This window comes from Penicillium bovifimosum (genome assembly GCF_028826915.1).
Source record: "Penicillium bovifimosum strain IBT 22155 chromosome Unknown utg000002l_segment0_segment0, whole genome shotgun sequence".
Taxonomy (NCBI): Eukaryota; Fungi; Ascomycota; class Eurotiomycetes; order Eurotiales; family Aspergillaceae; genus Penicillium; species Penicillium bovifimosum.
In genome coordinates this window covers 4,233,862-4,246,604 of record NW_026622711.1, presented here as the reverse complement: position 1 = coordinate 4,246,604, position 12,743 = coordinate 4,233,862, and the positions used below count along the sequence as shown (strand labels likewise).

Genomic DNA, 12,743 nt, shown 5'->3' with positions numbered 1-12,743 from the left:
GAAGAAGAGACCAGAGGGGCAGAGGAATCTTTGGTTGCTGAGTGGACGCGTTGTCTTTTCGCGTGTGCCCGCGTTTTTTCAGCTTACCAACCTCCAGTACAGCCCCACTCTGTTCCCCCAACACGTCGTCCTGCCTGGCAGAAAAACATCAATTGATACCACTTACGGTTAGTACTGTTACATTCAATGCCTAGTGGGAGGTTACTAGCGGGGTTCAGGAAGGCGGTGTAAGCTGAGAACAGGCGGTGAGAGTAATCCTTGCATCCGAACCACAAAGGTCGCGAATGGTCACGTGGACACGCGCAGGACAATCTTGAATCATCAATGGCCGGCCTGGGATGTTCCGAGCTCAGATGATTTATGGACCACGCTGCCATCGTCAGATCAATATCATATGCACCTTCCGGAGGCCTGATCGCAACCCTTACTTGCGCTATGCATCGATGAGGTGGATCTCCTTCTGATCTTCTACCAATGGGCCGGCGCACCAAGCGACCTCGACAAACTCATTCATTCTACATGTACTCTGTACGGCAAGATACTTGCCACAGTAGCCAAACTGTGACAGACCAATGATTGATTCTTAAGTTTCCGTTTACAAGGACTGGCAGTTTGCAACTGGTTCAGCTAAATTGCATTCAAGACTGTTCCGTCATAAAACAGAGCACAGAAATCAACGCGACTCCGGCAAATGGCAATATTAACTTCGAGGGACCCCGAGTTGATACAAGACAAGCAAAACAAATTAGAGAGTTCAAAGCAGTTTCCTCAACAACAATTCAAACCAGGTCGAAAGCAGCGACTTCGAAGCTAATAATTTATGCTCACATCGATAGCCGCATTACCATGCTCTCGGTTATAGTTGTGTTCTCACAGCAAAGCAGCGGCGCCGAGGAAGATAGCAGCTACAAGGCTGGTAGCAGAGAACTGACGGTCGGAGGAGGCGGCGTTGAAGGTGGAGGTAGCTTCCGCAGCACCCTCGGTCCCAGTGGCAGTGGCACCGCCAGCACCAGCGCCCGCGCCAGAAGTTCCAGTAGCGCCACCGGCACCACCACCAGCACCACCACCAGCACCACCAGTACCAGTAGCACCAGTACCAGTAGCACCAGCACCGCCGCCAGTGTGAGTAGCAGTGACGAATCCGGTAGCAGTAGCGCTGCCACCAGTAGCGCTGCCAGAGGTAGCGGTCATGACAGCAGACGGCTCTAGAGAGTAGATAATAACAATGGTTAGTGACTGACACAGTGATACAATGACAGCTTTTGAATGTGTGTAAATCCTTACCAATCTTGTGGCCAAGCTGGGCGCAGTTGCTGACGAAGAACTTCAAGGAGGTCTCGCTGTCGGGGCAGCTCTTGGAGATATCGGACTGGATCTTGCCGGCGCTGGGGCCGCAGATAGTCTTCGCATCGGCCGGGTTGGCTTGGTTGCTGCAAATCATTAGCTCAGGACTCCACGGGCCGCACATTCCTTCCCCCCTTCCATTCCTTCTTCGCACTTACCCGATGATCTTGAGAACGCAGGCGGGGGTCTGGGGGTTGCCAGCGGCCACGACGTTAGTCAGAGCCATAGCGGCAACGACGAAGATGGACTTGTTGAACAGCATGATGAACGATTGGAAACGGTTGATCGGTAAAAGACTGGATAAAGATCGCACAGCGACTTTAGAGGAGTTGAAAGAATGTGGTTTGCTGAAGAGCGACGGAGAGAGTGTATAGGCGAGAAAATGAAGGACAAAGAGTGACGAAGTGGAAGGAGGATAAGGTCTGGACCAGAGGAAACGGGGGGGGAGAAATCGGCAGGTTTGTTGTAGCCCAATCTGGAAGCCACGATTGGGGGTGGTCCCGTGGTACAGGATCGGTAATGTTACACCCAGGGTCCCTGAGTGAGATGTACTCAAATACGGCATTATCAGTGGAAAGGGTACTTTACAATACACGTTATTTATTTACACGCTGTGTTTTATTCCCCATGCCTTGTCGCACTTGACTCCCAAAGCAGGTTAGCGTCAGGGACCCGTCCCCAGATATAGGGGAGAGGTCTCGGAGATCTCAATTCATTGGAGGTGAGGCATATGGATGTATGTGAGCCGATTGTACTACCTGATGGTCAACTTCATCTTACGGTGGTATTCAATAGGGTTTGGGTGAAACAATCAATTTTTCGATATTTTGAAATGTCTTAGTGGCGATCCACATGGAGGTTAGACCTAAACTTCGAGCTCTATTAATAACTTCATTTCCTCAAATCAGACAATGGGAGTACCAGAATCACCAAGCCAAAGACGCGTGGTCTGTTCAGGATGTTCAAAATTATAAGATTCATCAGGATGGCTGTCCCACGGTCACACTACAAGTTCCGAGAGAAGCAGTCGTCTCTGGAGGTAATTAGGCTTCGTGATGTCGCGGTGCGATACTAACTATTACCGCTACACCTCGGGAGTTCGTTAACAGTGATATCAGCATAATACTATTAACAGGACTCTAGAAATTCTAATCATTCGTGCCAGCGGTCCCCCAGCATCCATGGGTATCACTTCTCAATCACTCGTCATGACTTCTCCCAAATTGGATCGAAGATACTCGAAACAACCTCCTGCACCGGCAATCTCTCCTCGACAATCTCCTTCCCATTGACCAGATCATTCTCTCTGGCCCTCTTATCCGCCTCCTCCGCATCTTTCGCAATGCCAGCCTTAATATGTCTCAGAACCAACCGCTTCCTCGCAACCTCAAAGTCAACATCCACAAACCAGAGCTCATCCATCAGCGCAGCAGCCGTACTCCACGGCTCTCGATTCAAACTCAGATAATTGCCCTCGAAGAAGACCACCCGACAATCCGCCGGAATGACAATATCCCCATCAACAGGGTCCTTGACAGCATGGTCGAAGCTAGGAGCGTAGAGATTGACCGTCTGCTTGTGAATTGGTTGTCGCAAATCACGAACGAGCGACAAGAACTTCTCGCCATCGAATGTAAAGGCAGCGCCTCGCCGTGCTGCCGCGTAGACCGGGTCTGGCATGGCGGCCAGCTGTGCGCGCGTCAGGTGGTATCCATCCATTGGAATGGCAATGGCTATCGGTCTTGGACTAGGGCTGGTTATGTTCTCGGAGGCGTGGATTTCGTTAATGCGCGTGGCCATCATGGTTGCTAGACCTGTCTTCCCGGAGCCTGGAATGCCACTGATGGCTACCATGATGCGCGCATCGTCCGGAGTCGAGCAATATTTGACTGTGGTGTTTGTTAGCATGATAGACATGGCGGTGGTATCGTAATTGAGTAATTTGCGTATCATAGAGGCGGTGTTTCGTGCATTCGTGGGAGAGGGCGACGGTTCACTTACCCCAGATCTTGTTGACGAGTCGGGTTACTTGCTGATCCATGGTGGGGGAGACGATGGCGGGGTCACGCTGGGATCATATATGTACGACAATGGATGGGAGATAATGTCGGACAGGAAAAATCAATCTCCTGTCACTCAAACTCAAGATGAAGGTGTCCCTCTGGGGTGGTTGCGCAGAATGCTATGATACAAGAGGACTGGGTTGTGTTGAAGAGGTGTCAAAGATTGGGTTGAGTGAAATGTCCGACTCTCACAATTGCAATTTACATAGACATCCTTATCATATGACTCAAGGTCGCTGGACTATGTGCGTTAGATAGCGCGTTGGCTCTCTGATTGAGTGGGGACTTCAGTCCTCCGAGGGGTACGTCACTGAATCGGTCAGTTGGTTAGTCATTGCGGAGTTCATCCTGTTCCAACTGAGGGCTCAACTTACGGTACATAGTTAACAACAGTTTCTGTTGTAGTTCGTGATCGTCTTCATCTTGCGTACTTATTCCCCACATACAAGATAGGGACTTTTCGTAAAGCCTCTTAGGAGGTAACCATTGTCTATTTGTACAGTGGATGCTAACAATTAGACACAGGTCAAATTATTCATACATGAAAAGAATGCTGTCAAATACAGCCGGGGAAACCTCTCAACGCCATAACCAAACATATTTTGCAGCCAGTGCAAAACTCGCTATCAAGATAGATTGTAAAATAACCCATGTAAGAATCCCACAAACGCCATGGTGTCATTATCAAAATTCGCATCATTCAACATCCAGATGTGTGCTCAATTGTCACCGCGAGTTGTTCGCGAAGGGCCCTCGATATCGGTGGAATCCATACTGGAATTCAGACCACGGTCAAGGGTACGTGAAAGGCCAGCAGCCGCCCACCAGTCGTCGGGAATATCCTCACGGCGAGCAAGTCGATCCAGGATGACCTGCATGTGGTGGAGTTCGTCGTCCTGATTTTGATCCAAGAGTGTCGCGATGGTAGGAAAAGGGGGGTGTCTACTGATGGTTGAGCGCTGAGAATGGAGCCTCCGACGATTTGCTAGGAACTGGTTGTAACTGATCGGGGGTTCTTCATCATCGGAGGAAAAGTCGCAATTGAGGCTGTCAAGTAAGGGCTGAATTCGGAACTCGGCACGGTTGGCAGCAGCTTCGATCATCGGCCCGCTGAGAAAGTCATGAGGAACATCGTTGCGTGGGTCATCAGCAGCAGGGGCAGAATTAGAGGCGAAGGATGTGTCGGTTGAGGGGGGAGTCGCGTCGGGAATCATGGTCAACAGTAAGGTCTGCCAGTCCCCGAGGTTGCGGTCTCCATCTGGACTGGGACTGCGCTGGCGATCTCCCAGCCCATCCGTGATCGGGTCTCGGGCCGGGCGACTTTGTGCATGGCTGGAGCGGCGAGCGCGTATTTCAGTACCGCGGATCTCAGGCGGGAAGAAGGCGTTGGCGGGGAGTTCGCGTTCATTTCGATCCTCCCAGTCACGCATAGGAGGAAGCTGAACGCTGGCGTCCGGGCGGGTGGAAGAAGCGCTACTGTGGTATCCGAGAGCGGGGGCGAAATTTGGAGTGTAGGATGCGACACTCCGAGAGTGACCATCCACGCGAGCAAGGAGGTCGGTCAAGGCTTGGTGGCGAGAAGCCCTTCGTTGAGCATCTGACTGTCGGGGAGTCCGTTCATTCCCACGCGAAGTAGCCCGGCTAGCAGCTTCGCGTTCGGCCTGTTCGTAGGTCATTCCATTAACACCACCATCGCTCGACCCATTCGGTGGGATCAACGAAATCCGCGACACACGCCTGGGTTCGCCAGCGCGTCGGAGCTCGTCAATGATTTGTGATTGGAAGGAAGACATGATATTAGAGCGACGCGCGCGGGAGCCAGTGTGGCGCAAGGTCGGTCCTCGGCGAATAGATGAGCGCGCAGCGGCGGAAGAGTCCTTCTCCAAAGCAGACCTGGAGTCTTCGGTCTTGGAAGGCTCACGCCACATCCTGGATAATGAAGTCAGCAATGTCTCCCGAGACAGTGGCTTTCGCGATAATATGTCGCGCCAATATAAGGATGGGGACAAATTTACGGGATACCCATCTTGCTTATCACGTAGACAAAAGAAGAAGAAAAAGGAATGAATGATAAGTGAACAAGAAACACGAACAAGGACCAAGAGGAAAGACTATGATGAATGAAGTAAACGAGACCTGCGATAAAGGTGGAGATAGGTTATGGAGACGCGGAAGATTGGGGGATTTTTGATCAAACCTGAGGCCTGAGGCTGAGGTGGCTGGACGATCACGTGATAGTCCAAAATTCGCCGCGCGGTCAGTTTCGGGGAACATTAAAGAGTCAACAACAATAAGCCCACCTCGCTCTGATCTAGGTGGCTTTACATTTCTTATTGACAATGGATACTTGACTGTTCAAGCTGTCTGTCATCTTTGATATTGTGCACCTGGTAATGTCAATTGAGCTCCTAATACTCGAGTCACCTCCACACTACGTCTGGAGAAATGATTGAGCTAGGATTGAATCGAGTCGCAAGTCTGCTTCAGCAGACTCCGCTCACATGGAAGGCCATCCACATCGCCGGAACCAACGGTAAAGGGTCTATCAGTGCCTATCTCTCCCACATGTTATCCCGCGGAGAAGTGCGTTGCGGTCGCTTCACTTCCCCGCATTTAATTGATCGGTGGGACTGTATCACGATCGGAGAGAATGTGGTCCAGGAATCCCTTTTCCGACAGATCGAAGACCAAGTCAAGCTGCGAGACCGAACCCTGGGCATCGGTGCCTCCGAATTCGAGCTGCTGACGGCAACAGCATTTGAGATATTCAACCATGAACAAGTCGAAGTCGGTGTGGTTGAGGTGGGCATGGGAGGGCGTCTAGATGCAACGAACGTTCTCAATAATGTTCTTGTATCAGTGATTACAAAAATAGGCGTGGACCACCAGGCCTTCCTTGGATCAACGATCGAGGAGATCGCTCGTGAGAAAGCGGGCATCCTCAAGCCTGGAGTTCCCTGTGTGGTGGACTATACAAACAGCCCGGAGGTGATTGAAACCGTGAAGGAACGTATTCAAGAGTTGGGTATCGAGTCCACCTTCGTGTCGCCCGCTCGGGTTACCGAACAAATTCCAGCACTTGCACCTTACTTTGAAAAACTTGATCTCGAGCCTCACCAGCAAGCCAACATGTGCTGCGCAGTATCTGCACTTCGCCTGGCCCTCTCTCAACTTCGGCCACAGATGGACGCCTTCTCTTTGCTTCCATACCTGGCCGATGTAACCTGGCCCGGCCGTTTGCAAGAAATCGTGCTTCAACCTCTAATTGCTCGTGCAGAGCCCGTGCTGCTAGATGGTGCCCACAATGCCCAATCTGCCGAAGTTCTCGGTCGGTATGTGGACCGCAGAATGCGTGCTCAAGGAAAAGCAATAACCTGGGTTGTTGCTGCATCAAGTGGGAAGGATCTGGCCGGGGTATTTGGCTCCATTATCCGCCCTGGGGATCGCGTCGCAACTGCTGAGTTCGGTCACGTCGACGGAATGCCCTGGGTTAAACCAACTAACGCCAACGAACTTGCCTCCTCTATTCAAGCTATCCAAAACATTGGGCAAGTCCGGAGCTTTGAGGGTGATCTACACCCCGCTCTCCAATGGGCCAGTGCGGAAGCTCAAGGGGGTCCCCTCGTCATTGCTGGTAGCTTGTACCTTGTTTCCGATGTGTTGCGCCTTCTCCGCCAAAAATGATACCCTGTATACGCGTCGCGATCTATGTAAATAAATAAACGCGGAATAACTACAATCTGTTCATTCTACAAGCCACTCGGAGCCATATCTCTAAACCAAATAATTGTAGTGATTCGAGTAGAGATCTTGTCTTAGTATCGTAGGGCTGATCGGCGATTATCCAGCACAGCCTGCATGATGCGGGTGGAGCACGAAAGTTCAAAACAACCATCTTTTTGCGGTCCACCCCCTCCACGCTCTCGCATCGCTTCTAACTTTATATTCCTCGGAATTCTGCAGGTCACTTCTATTCATCTGAAGACCTTACATGCACCCCAACTTGTCGAGAAAGCGGCTCTCGTGGGCGTGAGAGCTGAAGTGCTGTAATGTCCGCTTGGTGAGACCATCCCCCATTCAATGCGGAGAAGCATCTGCGATGCGATTGTGCTCAAGTTCCTCGGACTAATTGAAAGTTCTGATTGCTAGACCACATGGACATGAGCTCTGACACCGTTCCCATCAGCTCTTGCCTCCTTCCCCGGCTTTCATCCCACCCCCCTCTACGCGGAACCACATTCTGAGGCCAACAACTCGCTTGGATACCTACTGGAACACCATCGGATTTGGTTTGCTACAATATGGTTGCTCGGCCCGGCGAAGGCAGCGAGGGGCAGCCTCGTCCTCTTACCCCATCCTCAAGGACCCCCGGGACCCCGATCAAGCCGCGATTAACCCGAGTCGGAACGAGTCCAACAAAGCGCGAAGAGAAACCGAAGGATGACAAAGTACTGAAATCGTCTGCGAGAGATGTTGCGGAGCTCAAGGACTATGTATGGATATGGCGCCCCTGTTTCCCCGCAAATGTGGATTTGAGCGGATGCTGACCTTGGTAGCAACTGGGCGACTGCCTTGGGAAAGGTGCATTCGGTTCTGTGTATCGGGCATTAAACTGGAATACTGGAGAGACGGTCGCCGTCAAGCAAATCAAATTGACTGATCTCCCGAAGAGTGAATTGCGTGTTATCATGGTATGGTATCAGATCATCTTCTGTCGTCTAATGTTGGCTAATGCGTGCAATAGCTTGAGATTGACCTTCTGAAAAATCTCGATGTGAGACATCCTGTCAAATGAACTACGTTGAGAGACACCTATACTGACCTCGATGCAGCACCCGAACATTGTCAAGTATCATGGATTCGTGAAATCTGCTGAAACTCTGAACATCATTCTAGAGTAGGTCTCCCCGAGCACAAGTCCAGACACAATCCTGATGGTTTATAGGTATTGTGAAAATGGCTCGCTGCACTCCATTGCAAAGAACTTTGGACGTTTCCCCGAGAACCTCGTGGGTGTTTATATGTCCCAGGTTCTCCATGGTCTATTCTATCTACATGAACAGGGTGTCATTCACCGGGATATCAAAGGTGCGAACATTCTGACCACAAAGGAAGGACTCGTCAAACTGGCAGATTTCGGTGTGGCGAGTCGGACCACAGGCTTGAGTGAATCGAGTGTGGTTGGGACACCGTACTGGATGGCCCCCGAAGTCATTGAGCTTTCAGGCGCAACAACTGCTTCCGATATCTGGAGTCTAGGATGTACAGTCATCGAGTTACTCGAGGGGAAGCCCCCTTACCACAACATGCAGCCCATGCCAGCATTGTTCCGTATCGTGAACGATGACCACCCTCCGTTCTCGCAGGGTGCCTCGCCAGTATGATCTCCTCAATTGATCCGAGAATGTATGCAATACTGACTGTCTCTAGGCAGTCAAAGATTTCCTCATGCAGTGTTTCCAGAAAGACCCCAACCTTCGAGTCTCAGCAAAGAAATTGCTTAAGCATCCGTGGATACTCAATGCAAGGAGAACCGAATCAGTCATCCCCAAGAAGTCGACGGAGTATGAAGAGGCCGTTAAGAGTGTCCAAGAATGGAATGAGGCTCTACGATCACCAGAGACAGGGACTTCGAAGAAGAAGCAGAGACCAGATCACCCCAGTGTGGCTGGCGTAGCATCTTCTCGCAATAATCCACTTGTCGATACCCTGCCATCGCCAACCTCCATTAAATCTACGGATCGGTTTCGTTCGCCTGAGTTGGCCGGTGATGACAACTGGGATGATGACTTTGCTACTGCGATCTCTCCTAGTGCACTAAAGTTGCCGCATCTGCGACCGCATGATAACTTTGGGGGCATGCTCTCTTCGGAAAGACTCAAAGCGTTTGCCTCACTTGACGGAACTATACTCAAATCGGATGAGGACTTTGAGGGTTTTGAAAACTCGGGATTCTCGGACGAAGATGATCTGCAGACCATTCGACCATATCCCAAAACCTCTGTAGCAGAGCCTTCCAAGTCTCAGAGCTCTGCACTATCCCAGCTTCGTTCCAATGCGCCTGTGTCGGCATTGCAAAATGTCCCGATCCTCACGCAAAATCCCAAGCCGAGACGCACTCGTACTCGCCCGACTAATCTTTACAAAGAGAATTCGGTCGATGATTACTCTGATCTAATCATGGCTAATGAGGATGTACTTGATCGAAAGCTTGGTAATTATCAGGTAAAGGAATTGGCAATGTTTACATGCACTTGTATGAAACTAACTATTTCCAGGATTTCGAAGACGATCCATCATCACCCATTCATGAGAACATCGGATACAACCAACTGGATGACGATCTTGGTGGCCCGCATCCGCAACTGCGCAAGCAGCTTTCTGTGAAGCGAGACCGTTCTAGCATCGAGATTCAGCGGTTTGCAGAGAATGAAAACGATGAAGACTTCTCTGATATTCTTGGGGCCAGCCAAGCTGCTCTTGACCAGTGTGGGAGCGATAATGGCTCAGACCAGAGTACATTGATGCTGAACTCCAAACTGTCCAACTCATGGCTCGGCGACCAAGAAGACGAAGATGATCCCTTTGCGCAATTGGAGGAAGGCTTTGATGAAGTCGATCTGGAGGAAAACATTGCACGGGACAAATATGCACGTCTTCGCAACCAAGTTGAGGGTCTTGTGGACTCTCTCAAGACATCGCAGGATGAAGACGTTCTCGCAGAGATTTCTGAGCAACTGTTCACGATCTTCTGTGATCTCCCAGAGACCAAGAACATCATCATCAGTGCTCACGGCATGTTGCCCATTCTCGAGATTTTAGACACCACTCGCCGGCGTGATATTGTCTTCTGTCTTTTGAGGGTTGTCAACGCAATCATCTACGATGACTATGAGGTTCAAGAGAATCTTTGCTTCGTGGGAGGAATTCCTATCATCAATGAATTCGCATCCAAGAAATACCCCCGCGAAATTCGACTTGAAGCTGCAGCTTTCGTGCAGCAGATGTACCAGACTTCGACTCTGACTCTCCAGATGTTTGTCAGTGCTGGAGGCTTGAATGTCCTGGTTGAGTTCCTAGAGGACGACTATGAAGATGAACGCGAACTGGTCTTGATTGGCGTAAATGGAATCTGGAGCGTCTTCGAGCTGCAGGTAAGGCCTCACCTTCTGTTCACTTTGCTTTTGTCTCTAATCCGGTCTCTTCATAGGGTTCCACTCCAAAGAACGACTTCTGTAGAATTTTGTCACGCAACTCCGTCCTTGATCCCTTGTCACTGGTTCTAAGCCGTGCTTTGGATGAAGATGGAGAGTTGACAGAAGTCATCGAGGGCCGTATTGCTAACATCTTCTTCATATTCTCGCAGGCCGAGAATCATGTGAAGGAGATGGTCTCTGAACGGACAGTCTTGCACAGTAAGATCTCTTGCACAAGGAAACCCTGTTACACTTTTTGCTAACCACTGATAAAGGAGTTTTGAAAGAACTGAAGCGAATGAGCCCGGTTCACCAGATCACGATGTTGAAGTTCATCAAAAATTTGTCCATGCTCTCGACTACTCTAGATTCACTCCAAAATTCCAACGCCATTGATGTCTTGACCGATTTGCTTCGATCAAACCTGAAGCAGGCACACTTCCGGGAGCTCTCGAACCAAATTCTCAACACCATTTACAACATGTGCCGCTTGAACAAATCTCGGCAAGAAGATGCCGCCCTCAACGGCATTGTACCGCTTCTGCAAAAGATAGTACTTACGGAGCGGCCGTTGAAGGAGTTTGCCCTACCAATTCTCTGCGACATGGCACAATCCGGCAAAGTTGGTCGCCGGGAGCTATGGCGCAACAAGGGCTTGGGCTTCTATATCTCTTTGCTCTTGGATCCATATTGGCAAGTCACTGCCTTGGATGCTATTTTCACATGGTTTGTCTCTCGTTCTGAAAGCGTAGCTGGTCTCAAAACTAACAGTGAGTAACCAGGCTTCAAGAAGAAACCGCCAAAGTTGAAGAGCATCTACTCGATGGTGTCTTCGAGAGTGATACGTTCGAGGGCCCTGTCACGTTCACCGGTGCCATTGCGCAATGTTTGAAGCTTTCCAAAGCCAACGCGTTCGAAAACACTCTCGAGCCTCTGCAGAAGCTTTTGCGCCTCAGTCCGCATGTTGCAGCCACGTTCGCACGGCCTGACATCCTGCAGAGACTGAGACAAAAACTGCACCACTCCAAAGCCGCTGTCCGGCTCAACCTTCTTCGCATAATAGCCAGCATCTGTGATGCTAGCGAGGAGCAGGGCGGCCTCCTCGCAACTTATGGTCTTCTAGACACTATTCGAAACATGGAGAACGATACTGCAATCCTTGTCCGAGACATGGCAGGCAAGCTAGTGCGGTCCAGCGAGGCATATGGTTCCAGCAAACGACGGCCAGGAACCCGGCGACAAAGCACATGTCCTACCCCGCCCGTCATCTTTGCAGCGACCTCCACCCCATCCACGCCCGGCTCCAGTCGTACCGGCCAGTCGAGGGGGTATCTGGAAGGACGGGAAACCCCGCGGCATTCGCGAAACTCCCTTAGTGTTTCGTCTCTGGGTATGAGGCCTGGTAGTCGTGATGGCAGCAACCCCGTTCTGAGTGCTGCGTCGAATGGAAGCAGTGCGTCAGCTGCCAGGCCAAGGTCTGCTCGGCCACTCTCCAGTAGAATGTCTCATGTGGGGATGCTACGGGAGGAAGACGACTCGACTCCTAGCTTGAGTCGTCGGCCTTCGATCATCCCTCGTCGACGTCGCCCCACACTTGCAGATAATGAATGGGCATGAATTCAATGCATCATATCTTCGTGCCGTTGTGTTTTTAGTCTTCCACGTTCATTCCAGCTTTCTTTACATAGGCCGTGGCGTTGTCTATTCCGAAAAGGTATTGGTGTGGTGGTTCCTTGGTTTATGTCTTCTGTCTCAATGTTAGCACTGGTTGCTGCCCATAGTGTCTAATACACGTAGGGTTTTTCTTTGAATCCAACATGCTTGCTTCCAATGCATAGATCCAAGATCCCTTTCATGTTAATAGGCTTTCCAAGCCATTGTGTTGCCAAGGGTCTTAAACCTACCCTCCTATACTTTGGTTGGAACTGAACTGGTAGGGTATCTACTGTGTGTATATCTTACCGTTTGTACTGACCAGAACTACTGTGTAGTACTACGGAGTATCTGCTATGACGTCTGTTATGGGGCCGATGCCGCCGATCTATATCTTGTCACGTGCAGAGCCGAAGCCCCGATTGGCGGCGAGAACCGTGAAAAATCTCCCTGAGAATCATGCGACCTACGATGAATTAAGACGCTT

General features: G+C 50.6%; 5 protein-coding genes across 5 annotated transcripts; 2 read left to right on the top strand and 3 right to left on the bottom strand.

Moving 5' to 3' along the window:
- Positions 1-870: 870 nt before the first annotated feature.
- On the bottom strand, positions 871-1,606 carry N7515_002793 (putative GPI anchored cell wall protein; the record flags this gene model as incomplete). The annotated part of the gene is made up of 3 exons (XM_056663537.1): positions 871-1,205; positions 1,285-1,430; positions 1,503-1,606. The coding sequence occupies 3 exons, from the start codon at positions 1,604-1,606 to the stop codon at positions 871-873; spliced, it is 585 nt and encodes a 194-aa protein (XP_056525650.1).
- Positions 1,607-2,550: 944 nt separating this feature from the next.
- On the bottom strand, positions 2,551-3,385 carry N7515_002792 (kinase-related protein; the record flags this gene model as incomplete). The annotated part of the gene is made up of 2 exons (XM_056663536.1): positions 2,551-3,233; positions 3,346-3,385. 2 exons carry the CDS (start codon positions 3,383-3,385, stop codon positions 2,551-2,553), a joined length of 723 nt encoding a protein of 240 aa, XP_056525649.1.
- Positions 3,386-4,126: 741 nt separating this feature from the next.
- N7515_002791 (uncharacterized protein) lies at positions 4,127-5,335 on the bottom strand (the record flags this gene model as incomplete). The annotated part of the gene is made up of 1 exon (XM_056663535.1): positions 4,127-5,335. One exon carries the CDS (start codon positions 5,333-5,335, stop codon positions 4,127-4,129), a length of 1,209 nt encoding a protein of 402 aa, XP_056525648.1.
- Positions 5,336-5,852: 517 nt separating this feature from the next.
- N7515_002790 (dihydrofolate synthase) lies at positions 5,853-7,091 on the top strand (the record flags this gene model as incomplete). The annotated part of the gene is made up of 1 exon (XM_056663534.1): positions 5,853-7,091. The coding sequence occupies one exon, from the start codon at positions 5,853-5,855 to the stop codon at positions 7,089-7,091; it is 1,239 nt and encodes a 412-aa protein (XP_056525647.1).
- A 617-nt stretch (positions 7,092-7,708) lies between these two features.
- Positions 7,709-12,220, top strand: N7515_002789 (serine/threonine-protein kinase; the record flags this gene model as incomplete). Its single annotated transcript, XM_056663533.1, has 10 exons — positions 7,709-7,900; positions 7,964-8,098; positions 8,152-8,181; positions 8,240-8,304; positions 8,353-8,785; positions 8,838-9,632; positions 9,686-10,561; positions 10,618-10,822; positions 10,879-11,329; positions 11,386-12,220. 10 exons carry the CDS (start codon positions 7,709-7,711, stop codon positions 12,218-12,220), a joined length of 4,017 nt encoding a protein of 1,338 aa, XP_056525646.1.
- Positions 12,221-12,743: the final 523 nt, after the last annotated feature.